The sequence below is a fragment of the Trichosurus vulpecula genome, chromosome 1 (genome assembly GCF_011100635.1).
Source record: "Trichosurus vulpecula isolate mTriVul1 chromosome 1, mTriVul1.pri, whole genome shotgun sequence".
Classification (NCBI taxonomy): Eukaryota; Metazoa; Chordata; class Mammalia; order Diprotodontia; family Phalangeridae; genus Trichosurus; species Trichosurus vulpecula.
The window spans coordinates 424,258,701-424,273,159 of record NC_050573.1 but is presented as its reverse complement, the minus strand read 5'-3'; the positions used below and the strand labels follow the sequence as shown (position 1 = coordinate 424,273,159).

The 14,459-nt window shown below is 40.3% G+C and overlaps 1 protein-coding gene across 1 annotated transcript in view; it reads left to right on the top strand.

Moving 5' to 3' along the window:
• The first annotated feature begins 12,245 nt into the window (after positions 1 to 12,245).
• PDE4D (phosphodiesterase 4D) overlaps positions 12,246 to 14,459 on the top strand; it is a 928,932-nt gene continuing 926,718 nt past the window's right edge. The window contains exon 1 of the mRNA XM_036761379.1: positions 12,246 to 12,567. Within this exon, the coding sequence (XP_036617274.1) occupies positions 12,302 to 12,567 (266 nt within the window). The 5' untranslated portion in view covers positions 12,246 to 12,301. The remainder of the gene's footprint in view (positions 12,568 to 14,459) is intronic.

Genomic DNA, 14,459 nt, shown 5'->3' with positions numbered 1-14,459 from the left:
TCAGGTCAAATCTGATGAGAACAAGATTCACTCATTCCCCCCTCACCTGCACCCTTTTCCCTTCCTACAGAACTGCTTTTTCTTGCCACTTTTATGTGACATAATTTACCCCATTCTATCTCTCCCTTCCTCCCTGTCTCAATATATTCCTCTCTCATCCCTCAATTTGATATTTTTTAGGTATCATCCCTTCATATTCAACTCACCCTGTGCCCTCTGTCTATACACACACACACACACACACACACACACACACACATATGCATAATCCCTTCAGCTACCCTAATATTGAGGTCCCATGAATCATACACATCATCTTTCCATGTAGGAAGGTAAACAAAACAGTTCAACTTTAGTAAGTCCCTTGTGATTTCTCTTTCTTGTTTACCTTCTCATGCTTCTCTTGATTCTTGTGTTTGAAAGTCAAATTTCCTATTCAGCTCTGGTCTTTTCACTGAGAAAGCTAGAAAGTCCTCTATTTTATTGAAACTCCACATTTTGCCTTGGAGCATGATTCTCAGTTTTGCTGGGTAGGTGATTCTTGGTTTTAATCCTAGCTCCATTGACCTCCAGAATATCATATTCCAAGCCCATCAGTCCCTTAATGTAGAAGCTGCTAGATCTTGTATTATTCTGGTTGTGTTTCCACAATACTTAAATTGTTTAAGTTTCTGGCTGCTTGCAGTATTTTCTCCTTGACCTGGGATATCTGGAATTTGGCCACAATGTTCCTAGGGGTTTTCTTTTTGTGATCTTTTTGAGGAGGCGATCTGTGGATTCTTTCAATTTCTATATTACCCTCTGGCTCTAGAATATCAGGGCAGCTCTCCTTGATAATTTCTTGAAAGATGATATCTAGGCTCTTTTTTTTGATCATGGCTTTCAGGTAGTCCAATAATTTTTAAATTATCTTTACTGAATCTATTTTCCAGGTCAGTGGTTTTTCCAATGAGGTATTTCACATTGTCTTCCACTTTTTTGTTCCTGTGGTTCTGTTTTATAATATCTTGATTTCTCCTAAAGTCACTAGTTTCCACTTGCTCCAATCTAATTTTTAAGGTAGTATTTTCTTCAGTGGTCTTTTGGACCTCCTTTTCCATTTGACTAATTTTACCTTCCAAGGCATTGTTCTCTTCATTGGCTTTTTGGAGCTCTTTTCTCATTTGAGTTAGTCTATTTTTTAAGATGTTGTTTTCTTCAGTATATTTTTCAGTATTTTTTTGGTTCTCCTTAGGAAGTCATTGACTTGTTTTTCATGGTTTTCTCACATCATTCTCATTTCTCTTCCCAATTCTTCCTCTACTTCTCTAACTTGCTTTTCCAAATCCTTTTTGAGCTCTCCCATGGCCTGAGACCAGTTCATGTTTTTCTTGGAGGCTTTTGATGTAGGCTCTTTTTTGACTTCTTCTGGCTGTATGTTTTTGTCTTCTTTGTCACCAAAGAAAGATTCCAAAGTCTGAGACTGAATCTGAGTCTGTTTCTGCTGCCTGGCCATGTTCCCAGCCAACTTACTTGACCCTTGAGTTTTTTGTCAGGGTGTGACTGCTTGTAAAGAGTGCTTTGTTCCAAGCTTGAGGGGATGCACTGTTGTTTTCAGAGCTATTTCTATACAGCCAGCTCTGCCACACCAGCACTCCTCCTCCCCCAGGAACCACCAACCTGGACCTGACTCAGATCTTAAGCAGGCTCTGCACTCCTGCTCTGATCTGCCACTTAATTCCTCCTGCCAGGTGGGCCTGGAAGCAACTGCAGCTGTAGTTCTGTAGCTGCACCACCCCTGCTGCCCCTGGGGTGGTGGCCAAACCAAAAACTCCTTTCACTCTGACCCCCGCAGCTTTTCCCACTAACCTTCTCTGTTGTCTTTGGTGTTTGTGAGTTGAGAAGTCTGGTAACTGCTGCAGCTGACTGATTCAGGGTGCTAGGGCCTGTTCCACCTGGCTCCTAGTCTGGTTGGTCCTGCCACCGCCCAAGCTGGGCTCCTTTGGGCTCTGCTCCCAGCTCCATGAATGATAGACCTCACCCAGCTATCATCCAGGCTGTACTGGGCTGGAGCCCTGCTTCTCTTTGCTATTTTGTGGGTTCTGCAGTTCTAGAATTTGTTCCGAGCCATTTTGTATAGGTTTTTGGAGGGAGCTAGTGGGGAGCTCATGCAAGTCCCTGCTTTCCAGCTGCCATCTTGGCTCCGCCCCCGAGCTTGTTCATTTCTAAAAAGTCTCAGACCTATATATTATGAACATTATAATCCAAAAAAGAGCTGGGGGTGAGGGTTGTAGTGAGCTGTATATAGCATCACATTTACACACACTCACGCACATACACGCATGCACACACACACACAGAGGAATTGGATGGTATCTAAATAGACAGTTACTGACTTGGGAAACATTTTAGAATCAGATTTCTCTGTGTTTTCTTGTCATTGCCTGGTTAAGTCAAAGATCAAAATCACTACCAAATAATAAGAAAGGACAATGTGAAGAAAATGATATTCCATATGATTACAGAATTTTAACCTGTCTGTATAAATGAGCTATTGGTGCTGAAAAGAGAAACATGGGACTCAAAGGAAGTCAGAGAAGTCAGCCAGGCAGAGTTGAGGAGGGAGAACATTCCAGTTATTGGAAACAACCAGAGAAAATGCCCTGAAATGAGAGAAGTGTCTTGTTAATGGAATAGCCAGGAGGCCACTGTGACTGAATCAAAGAATATGTGGTGGGCAGTGAGGTGTAAGAAGACTGGAAAGGTAGAAGGGACTAGGTTATGAAGGCTTTGAATGCCAAACATTATTTTGTATTTGATCCTGGAGGCAATAGGGAATCCCTGGAGTTTATTGACTTGGGGGAGAGAGGTGATTGGACCTTTATGTTAGGAAAATCACTGAAGGGAGGATGGACTGGAGTGGGGAGAGACTTGAGACAGGCTCACCCATGAGGAGGGTATTTCAATAGTCTAGGTGTGAGGTCATGAGGTCCTGCACCAGAGTAGTGGTAGTATCAGAGAGGAGAAGGGAGTGAATTCAAGAAATGTTATAAAGGTGAAATTGACAGGCCTTTACAACAGGGTAGATTTGGGAGATGAGAGATAGTGGTGATATCCAGGATGACACTTTGGTTTGCGATTCTTGGGGACTGGGAATTTTACCTGCAACTACCCTTACCTTCATGGGGCCTTCACATTTGGTTTCCATAACTTCGTAGAGTCAAAGCTGACAAATAGATAACTTTAAACCGTTTGTCTATCTGCAATGAATTTTTCAGCTAGAATTGGCTTCCCTATGTCACTTAGCAGGTTACTCAACTACCTCTACGTTTATAGGGTATTATCTGGGCCTATATAGCTCACTAAATGCACCAAGTTCATTTGAACATACTTAGGAAGATACCTGTAAGTGGTGAAGTGGATAGAATACCTATCTAGGCCTAGAGCCAGGAAGACCTGAGTTCACATGTAGCTTCAGGCTACGTGACCCTAGGCAAGTCCCTTAACACCATTTGCCTCAGTTTTCTCATCTGTGGAAATGGTGTCACAGAGTCAGACATGACTGAAACAATTGAATAACCACAACAGGAAGGTAAATTTATTGGTAGGAAATGCGTATGGAAAATTTTAAAACCACATATAAATAAGAAGAGTGTGTCTAATTTTTAAAAATTATTCCCACCACCTTCCAATCCTAAAGCAAATGGAGAATTTATTGCAATAGAAGGAGATCTGGAAATGAGAAGGGTTTTCAGTCTGTGGTAGCAGACTCTAAGCTACCTTGACTATTCTGTGCCTTGGTTTTCCATGAAAAAATCAATTGCCAGGAACAGAAGCATTATTGATCTTGAGTGGTCTAAAATAATAAAAGCCATGAGAAGGTATCTAGGAAAACTTTCACATAGTTCAGAAATGTTACTGTCTGCTCCAGGCGTGGGTGACTTTGTCAAAGTGTTTCGCCCACTTCCAAATTTCCACTTGTTAAAACCTAAGGCCTTATTTGGCTGTCACTTAAGAGCACAGTGTTTTTCAGACAAGTGCCTAGCAGCTAATTTTAACAAGATTATGTGAAATAGGAAAAACAAGGCTGCTGTTAGAGTCTATTGGAAGCAGTTTCACTCCATTGGTTGCAGGATTATCATGAAAATGACCAATCTTTCCCTTTCTTATGGTTGTCTTTGTTATCTTCAAAACTTCTCTATTTAAATTTTCTACAACCCTGTGATTCACTACTGTGGTTGTGCCATACCCCAGGGTATTGCAAGTCACTTCAGGGGGAGGGGGAATGTGACTTAATTCTCAAATTCAAATAAATGTTAATTAACAATGGAATACATGATTGGAGGTTGGAAAGTACATAGATTATTGTGAAACCAAACCAAAAGTAACAGGTTTGGTGACTTTAAGAAGGTTGGCAGTCACTGTCCTGATTTTTAGGATGTCAAAAGCAGTTGCAGAAAAACTCTACTCTAGGTTAGTTTAAGTTTTTCATATGGCATGCCAAGGCAAGATAACTAGGTTTGAGCATCAAAGGTGAACCTCAATACTTCTTTCTACACTTGGATTGGGGGTGGGAGACAGTATTTAGATACAGTCAGTGTTTCAAAACATGTCTTGGATGTTATTTGCAATGCAATGTGTGTGACAGTTTGTGAGTGATTAGCCAGGTAAGGTTCATGAAAATAGTATCTTGTTCTTTGTGTGCCCCGGCTGCAAAGAGGCAGTCAGGAGGTCATGATGTGGTCCCTGGGTGGGTCTGTGGTCAAGCTATGAACAATGATGAGATACACCACAAAGTCAGCCTTTGGACGGACGTCCCCTCTGATGCTCAACAGCTAAGCTTAGTCTAATATCTCCAGAGAAGGAAGTGTCCAGAAAGAGAAACCAAGACGTGACACAAACTTATCATTGTGTCTCAATAAAAAAAAATAAGAATAAAAAAAACTTTAAAAAGCATTTTGTTTCTTTTTACCTTATTTTCTTCTATTTTGTTGATCTTTTTTATAGAACAGTTAATTCCCTATAAACAACAACCACATTACGGAAAACCCTTTCTAAAAAAAAATAGTCATTACAGTATACACATACTGTATTACAATAAACTATCTAATGTAACAACTGTGACTGATGATAGCACTTGTAACTTTTTGTTCTTATAATTTACATAAAAGAAATATGTGTTAACATCAAGCATCTAAAACCAACATTAGCATTGAGTTTGATCTGTTGTCCTATAGTATTGCCTTTTCTTTTAAAAATATATTTAATATTTTGTTTTTTCCCAATTACATGTAAAAAACAAATTGTTTATAATTTCTAATATTTGTTTTTTTAAAAATTTGAGTTTCAAATTCTCTCCCACCCTCATCAATGAGAAAGCAAGCAATTTGATGAAAGTTATACATGTGCAGTCATGCAAAACATATTTAAATATTAGTCATGTTGTGAAAAAAAAGAAAGACAAAAATAAAGTTTAAAAGTATGCTTCAATCTGCATTCATATTCCATTAGCTCTTTCTCTGGAGGTGGATAACATTTTTCGTTATGAATCCTTTGGTTTGTCTTGGATCAGTGTATTGCTGAGAATAGCTAAGTCATTCACCGCTGATCATCATACAATATTGCTGTTACTGTGTACACCATTACCCTGGTTTTACTCACTTCACTTTGTGTCAGTTTGCATAAGTCTTTCCAGGTTTTTCTGAAATCATCCCACTTGTCATTTCTTGTAGCAAAATAGTATTCCATAACAATAATATACCATACCCCAACTGATGAGCATCCCTTCATTTTCCAATTCTTTGTGACAACAAAAAGATCGGAGTATTGCCTTTCCTAAGTTACATTATTTGTAGTCATCATACATGTTGTTCTTTTGGTTCTATTTCTTTGCTCTGTTTTAATTTCTATGAGTCTTCCTTCCCACGCTTGTCTGAAATCTTCATAGTTATCCTTCACTGAGGTGCAGTGATGTTATATTTCTGTACCATAATTTGGTTGTACATTTTCTAACCAACAAGCATAAAATTTGTTTCTAGCACTTTGCTCCTAGGAACATTTGGGCCCATATGTGTCTCTTCTGAAGGGCACCATGGTTTTTAGTGTGTTCATTGTGAACCACCAAATCAGAAAGACTTGGATTCATTTCCTACATTTGATTCATATTGGCTTTGTGATCCGGGCAAGTGACTTAAGCTCTCGATTCCATGGTCTAGTCTCTAAGACTATAAATTGACCAGCAGATAGAGAACACAGTCCTAGACTGACTTCATTGGAGGTTCTCTATAGCAGTGAAAACATGTTGTTCAGTTGTTTCTCAGTCACATCCAACTCTTTGTTACCCCATCTGAGGTTTTCTTGGCAAAGATACTGGAGTGATTTGCTATTTCTTTCTCCAGCTCATTTCACAGATGAGGAAACTGAGGCAAATGGGGTTAAGTCGCTTACCCAGGGTCACATAGCTAGTTAGTGTCTGAAGCTAGATTTGAACTCAGGAAGATGAGTCTTCCTCACTTGCCCCATGCTCTATCTATTGCATCACTTAGCTGAATGAAAGCATAGGTCTAATAAAAAAAAATGTCCCTTCCTTCTAAGCTTAGATACTAAATATTGACAATACACCCAGGCCTTTACAATATCCATGTGAAAAACTTAGATTAATCTTGTGGAAAAAGTCTATTATGAACTATTCAGTAATGTCCCTCCTGCTAAAACTTTATGGATAGTAGGTATATTGAGAATTCATTTCTATCTCAGAGGGGCAAAAAGGATTCGATTCAATTTACTTTTAAAAAGCATTAAATGAATGCCTACTGTGTGCCAGGCACTAAGATCAACATTTGGGGATACAAAATATATACAGAATAAATACAAAGTAACGTTGTCAGGGATCGAGCTCCAGCGCTGAAGTGTTATGAAAAGGTCTTCAATGCCAGGTAGAAAAATGTTGGATTTTTTTGTCTGTTTGTTTTTCCTGGAAGTCATAGAGAGCCATTGATATTGCCTAAAGAAGGGAGTGAAGTGGTCACTTTAGGAAATGTTAATTTGGTAGTTGGGTGAGCTGCTAGGTGGCACAGTGGGTAGGGTGCCAGGCCTGGAAACAAGGAAGACTCCTCTTCCAGAGTTCAAAATTGACTTCAGACACTTACTAGTTGTGTGATACTGGACAAGTCACTTAACCCTGTTTGCCTCAGTTTCCTCATCTATAAAATGAACTGGAGGAGGAAAAGGCAAACCACTCTAGTGTCTAGCTCAAGAAAACCCCAGATGGGGTCACTGAGAGACGGACATGACTGAAAAACAAGTAAGCAACAGCAACAAAGCCCTTTTCAAAGCTGCTCATCCACATTTGGTGTCCACCTTTCGCTCTGTGGCTCCAAGAAGCTGTAGAATGCACATTGGCCATGACCTGGTAAATCGTCTTTGCAGATGGGCTAAGCCAGGTTAAGGACGACTGATGGGCCTCAGACCTGGTGGTGGGTTGGGGCATATCTCTCCCAAGCATGTTAAAACTTCTCACCCTGCCCCCTTCTCCACGCGATGAGGAAGGGGTTGGTGTGTGTGTGTGGGGGGGGGGTGGCAAAACCCACAGATGAAAACAGTTTGCTCCAACGGCCACAAAGACAGCTGAAATAGCTTCTGTGGAGGGCTTAGAGTCTGGTCAGACATTGAAGATGCCAAGGTCATCAATCGCACCCTGGGCCATTGCTAGTCTCCCTGACTTATGTCTTGCCACTGGACTCAGATGACTCTGGAAAAGAAAATGAAGCTGATGACCTTGTGTGACTCTGCCTCACTTATATCCAGTTTATGCAGGAGTCAAGACATCACCAGTGATGCCACAGGGCCCCTTCCAGAACAAAGGACAAACAACAACAGTTGTAATATGCTCACCCTGGGGCTGTAGCTGGGGACTGGTGGCTTTTGCAGCTAAAAAGCAGGTAAAAAAGTCTTAAGTAGGAGGGGGCCAGAGCCCCACTTCAGTTACAAAAGGTATAGAATCCTGAGCATGGTATTAGAAGTTGGATCATGGATCTCTCTAAAACTGGAAGAGACTTCATAAGCTGTCTAGCCCAACCCCTATATTTGATAGTTAAAGTGAAATCCAGAAACAATAGTGACAAGATCACAGAGGGAATTTTTGTCAGGAGTAGGATTTGAAGACATGTCCTCTGATTCCTGAGCTTTCTACTGTCTCACAGATGTGAAATTTGAATTTGAAGCATTGTGAGTCAGGACCAGGGACTCAATAGAATGTGGAGGGTCAGTGGAAGAGATGTAGTAGTTTGCCATTTCCTCCTCCAGCTCATTTTACAGATGAGGAAACTGAGGCAAACAGGGTTAAGTGACTTGCCTAGGGTCATATAGCTAGTAAGTGTCTGAGGCCAGATTTTAATTCAGGAAGAGGAGTCTTCCTAATTTCCAGGTCTGGCACCTTACCCACTGTGCCACCTAGCAGGATCCAGTAGATGTTTCAGATACTGGGAGAAAAGGGAAAGGCCACATTTAATCAAGAGTCCAAGACAATTTACCACATTCAAAATCCAACAGGACAAATGATGTTAGTCTCTGTTGCCTGAGGCCACCCCTTTACAGCTTCCACCATCAAGTTAAGGATGTCATGTGCATTACTTATAGGAAAGGGTTGTTTCTGAGAATATGAGGCATTTCGGTGATGCAGTGAATAGGGTGCCAGGCCCGGAGTCAGGAAGACCTGAGTTCAAATGTAGCCTCAGACACTTACTAGCTGTTTGACCCTGGGCAAGTCAATTTTAATCTTGTTTGCCTCAGTTTCCTCATCTGGAAAATGAGCTGGAGAAGAAAATGGCAAATCAATCCAGTATTTTTGCCAAGAAAACCCCAAATGGAATCATAGAGAGTCAGATACGACTGAACAACATCAAGAAAAAAATCTGAACCACAGATTCCCTAGAACTGCAAGTATTCACTAGGCAAATATCCTAATTTTAGAGATGAGGAAACAGAGACCTAGAGGAGTTAAGTGATTAGCCCCATGCAAACATCTAACAAATGAACTAAGATTAGGATATAAATCTCTTGATTCCCAATCCAGGCATCTTTCCACTATACTACCTTACATCCGAAGTTTAACTCAGGCATATGGACACCTTTATGGAGGCGCTGAATGTCATCTATCCTATTGAGCAATCCACACAAATGTGAAAGTCAGTTCTACCATGCTGGCTTTTCCATGTATGTATTTTTTCCATGTCATTTTTGAGTTTTCAACTTTGAGGCCTGATTCGGTTTTCATGACTCTAATGGTGTTATTCTCCACCTACAATTTGTTCATCCCCAAGCCTTGCTTCTATCCTCAGTTGGAAATGCACACTCTCACCCCCACTAAGTATTTTTGCCTCCCTCTCAAACTGCACCTGGCTTCCATTCCATTTGTCTGCATTGCCTTACCACTTAGGTACTTGGGATGTTTGCAGAGTGCTTTGCCTTTGTTTATATTTTCTTACTAAGTTATCTTTTTCCCCATGTGTTTATTAGTCTCTTCTATTAGGTTGCAGGCATTTTCAGGGAAACCATTTGGTAAGGAGGGTGTAATTTGTTTCTGTGTTATTATACTCTTGCTGTTGTTCACTCATTTTTCAATTCTGTCTGACTCTGTGATCCCATGTGGGGTTTTCTTGGCAGAGATACTATAGTAGTTTGCTGTTTTCTTCTCCAGCTCATTTTACAAACGAGGAAACTGAGGTAAACAGGGTTAAATGATTTGACTAGGGTCATATAGCTAGTAAGTGTTTGAGGCTGGATTTGAACTCAGGGAGTTGAGTCTTCCTGACTCCAGCCCTGGTGCTCTATCTACTTCGCAACTGAGCTGCCCCATTATAATCCTTACTTTACCCAAATTCTTGAAACATTGAAAATAAATCAAATTTTGATATATTGCATTTTTGTAAAGCCACTTAGAGATCTTGGTTTTGAGAAATCCTGTAGTGGTTGCTTTCACTTTTCCTAAAAGACTTTTTGTTAATACAAGTAATCACATAAGAACCTGCTTTGTGCCTTGGGATTTGTATATTGGATTGTCAAAAGGTGGGTGCACCTGGCTCCCTGTGGTGTCAATATCCCACTGGCTCCCTGTCAGTAAAGGTTAACTAACATTTACTCCTCCTGTTAGCAAAGATTCCTGGTATCCTATTATTGAAATTACTCTTAGAGTGAAAAGACTTATTGATCTTTTGTAAGGCTTTGATGGTGAACACTTAGATGAAAAGAAAAGAGGGCAGGCAGTGGATATATTCAGAATTAGGATGCTTTAGGCTCAATCCTAGTAACTTATACTTATGCTTTCTTTAGTAAGCAAGTTACTTAACATCTCTGACCTTCAGCTTCCTCACTTATAAAATAGAGGAAACAGCTGAAGGCCTGAATTCAAGTTCTGTCTCAGCTAATTATTAACTATTGCCCTGGCAAATCACCTAACCTAGCTCAGCCCCACCCCCACCTGTTAAATGGGGCATAATAATAAGCACCTGCCTCACAGGTTTGTTTTAAGTTCTCAAATAATTTATCAAATGTTTGTAAAGTGCTTTGCAAACCTTAAAGCAAAATACAATTGTTAGCTATTATTAATAATTCACAGGGTTGTTGTATTAAATGAATTGATGGATGCAAACTTTGAAGTGTATGTGTGTGTGTCTGTGTGTCTGTACCTTCAAAATGCTTGTTATCAGCAGCCATATTAAAGTATTAACCTATTCTTACTTCTTTAAGGTGATTGGGTGAATTCCAGACATTTCTTAAGCAGTGGGATTAAAAAGAATAATGGTAAAATACCTTTCTACACACAGCATCTCACCCACACCTTCTCATCCTGTTCACTTCTTGTCCGTGTCCTTCAATAAATCCTTCCCAAGGGCTCCACCCAACATTCAAGGAGCATTCCCTGGGTCTCTTGACATTTTGCAGTGTCTGAATTATCACCAGGATTCCCGAGCAGTTTCTCTTCTCAAAAGCTTCAGTTCTCATTTCCACCACTGCATTTAGTCTGAAGGGTTTCAAAGCTGTTATCATGAGATAGGTGATGATTTTTACCACTTATTAACTTGAAATGTTATAGCATATTTTTGCCAGTAGTAAAATGCATAGATTAAGCATACTGTCTTTCCCCTAAAGTACCTGAAGTTAAATTGGGGGAGTGGGAGGGAATATGAAAAGACAGATAAAGAATCTTGAGAAAGAATTCCTTGTGTCAGATTTCTTCATCACTGAAGAAAGTAATCACTAAATAGATTTGTTATGACTTTTTAAGAATTGTTGAATAAACCGTATAAACAGGGACAGCAGTTTTATCATCCTTGTAAAATCACCTCATAAAAACAGTCATCACCACTGGGCAGTTTTTCCTCTTAATGCCAAAGGGTAATAGAAACCAATTGGCCGTCAGATTACCAGATTGTTTTGTCCTGGACTTGGCAGGGGCCACAATCAGGCAGTTTAGGGAAGCCATTAACCTGTATGGTGTCCTCTAAGTCTCATTTTAAAATGCTGTTTGTTTTTTCTGTCCAAGGAAGGAGAAACAACCCTTTGTAATCTTCTAGGATTTATCACAAGGTGACCAAAAGCAAGGCAGGGAAATATTTGCCTTTTCTAGGGCAGCCCTTGTTTATTCTTCCCTCGTGTGTGTGTGTGTGTGTGTGTGTGTGTGTGTGTTTGGTTTTGTTTTTGAAAGACCTGGGGACTGGTGGTCTTCTTTTGTGTACAGAGAAAGGAAGAAATCTTGGTGAAAAAGGAAGGTCAAGTTCAAAGTTTCTCTTTCCTCTGGGCTCAGGAATAAGCAAAAGCCAAAGAGAGCCAGACAAATGAACAGGGATCTGATGATTAAGCCCTCCCTCCCCCAGTACTTTTTATGTACATAAGTAGAAGTCACTCAAGCAGCTGCAGCACATTAGTTCCAATAGTTTACCCGGCAGCAGCGTTGTAGCTCTGACCAAAGCTGTGCTAACGTAGTCAGCCACTTCCTTCCATGTTCATTTGCCATGATAGCTAGCAAGTGATCTTTGGCAAGGGTACTGTGAGAGGGAGGTGTGGTAATGTTTAATAGGCTTCCGTGGTGCAGTAGTTAGCTTGCTTGCTTTTTACCGAGATTCTTGTCAATCTCAGACGAAAGACTGAGGCCGGCAGCCCGTCAGAATTACCTGTACTGGGGTGACAGCTCTGTTCGCTTGTCTGGATTGGATTTGGTGAGAAGCACTGGGGCAAGGGGGAACACCCCGGGCACGGGAGCTTGCTCCTGGGGCTGCAGCCGCCTTCGCCGCCGCTGCCTGTTGAGCAAAGTTGACCAAAGGAGATGGCTCAGCAGACCTCAAGCCCAGACACCTTGGCTGTACCTGAAGTGGATAATACGCACTGTGCAAATCCGTGGCTGAATGAGGATCTCGTGAAGTCCCTCAGGGAAAACCTGTTGCAGCACGAAAAGTCCAAGGTGTCCAGGAAGTCAGTGTCTCCCAAGCTGTCTCCAGTGATTTCTCCTAGGAATTCTCCCAGGCTCTTACGCAGGATGCTTCTGAATAGCAACATACCCAAACAACGCCGTTTCACCGTGGCACATACTTGGTAAGAGTTGCGTAGATTACGAGGAAGTGCTCTTGGGCAAGGAGCTCACAGCTCTCCCGCTCTTTGTTCTTTTCTCGTGTGTGTGTGTGTGTTCTCTGCATTATCATCATTCCTAACTTGTGAGTTATCAAGGCACAGTGTCTATTTGAATCAGTTTAAAAAAAAATCACACAGGTGTCCAAGCCAGGGCAGGAATCCCTAGGACGGTTACTCTGGATGGTTAAGGGTGGGTAATTCTTTGAAAGTTCATTTCCTTTTGCAAGTTCCTACAAGAAAATTGCATCCGAGAAGCCAAATGTAGTTTCTCTTACGCAGGCAGTGACTTTTTTTTGATTTCTTCCATACATTTCATAAGCCTTGCCCTCTAGCTCCCGGAGCAAAAAAGAACCAGGAAAGGGAAAAAGAAACACACACACGTTATTTGAAATTGTACTATTTGCTCCCTGAGTGACCAGGTAGAGGGGATTGGTGTGTGTGTGCGTGTGTGTATGTATGTGTGTACATACATATGTCATCATGGATTCAGGGTAAAATCACACAGTAGCTGAAGTAGATTTTTAGAATAGTAGAGCCTCAGTGAGGTGAGCATGGACACATTCAAATGAATAAGACTTAGGAACTGGGATTGTGGGCAAATAAAGAGATCTTGGCACATAGGAAGGTCAAAGCTTGTCTATCCTCTGGAATTAGCAAAAAAGGCAAGGAGAACCAGACAATGAAAGAGCATCTGATGATTAAGGTATTATGTTTAGGAAGTTGTGGTCTAATTAAGTTAATTAAGCAGGAATGGGCTCCAGAAGCTAATATTATGCCTTTTTCAATATTTCCTATTAGAATGACTTAGAAACAAAAATAGAATAAATCTGACTTGATCTTTGTATAGGTGTTAGGGACCTTTCAGAAATGCACACACCTTGGGTATGTATGCAATGTATGTATATGGGTATGTAAGGATTCTTTGAAAATGGAAAACCTTTAATGTTTAATCCAGGTTTTGAACTACTCCCTTGCATTTGGCCTTGTTTTGTCTTTTGTTTCTGTTTCCAAGCGGTTTCTTTACACTTTTCACCATTTGTACATTTAGTAGGAGAAGAAAAACTATAAACTAAAATCTTGTAATGGCAGAGGGTTTATTCAGGAAGAGAGTCTCTGTTTGAGGAAAGAGAATTCTTTGCTTCAATCATTAAAGAGGTCTGGTGTTGTGCATTATACCTAGTACCGAATTATACAGATATACATTGGTATGTGTAATGCTTTTAAAATACCTTCGGATATATGGAATATTGAATTTATGTCAAATTACAAAAGATGACCAACACTGTATCAAAAAAAATTTAAAAAGACTTAATATCCAGCCCACTAACGAGAAAATGGACTCAATTATTTTATTCATTTTCCTATAATAAAGTGAAACTATCTGATTGTAAGGGATAAATCGGCAAACACATCTCAAAGGTATAGAAAGAAATAGATTTTAAAAAACAAATCCAGAGTAGTGATGTCATCATACAAGGGAGCATATCAGGAAGATCAGAAGAAGAATGTTGTGATGCAGTCAAAGAAGTGGACAAAATGAGAGTGCCACTTTGGACTACTGTAGAGTCTTAGGGAGTGGGATTCACTTTATCAATAAAATCCACGGTATATGGAACATTGCAAGAGCATAATAAATGTTTGTCGACTAATAAGAAAACATATAGTATCATGGACAAAGCATCGTTTGGACACAAAAGACATGAGTCGGCATCCAAGCTCTACTATGTGATCTTGGTTGAATCACTTAACCTCTCTGGGACTCAGTTTCCTCATTTGTAAAATTCGTCACCTGTAAAATAGGTGGTTTAGACTAGATGATCTCCAAAGTCCTTTCTAGCTCTAAATCATGAGATCCT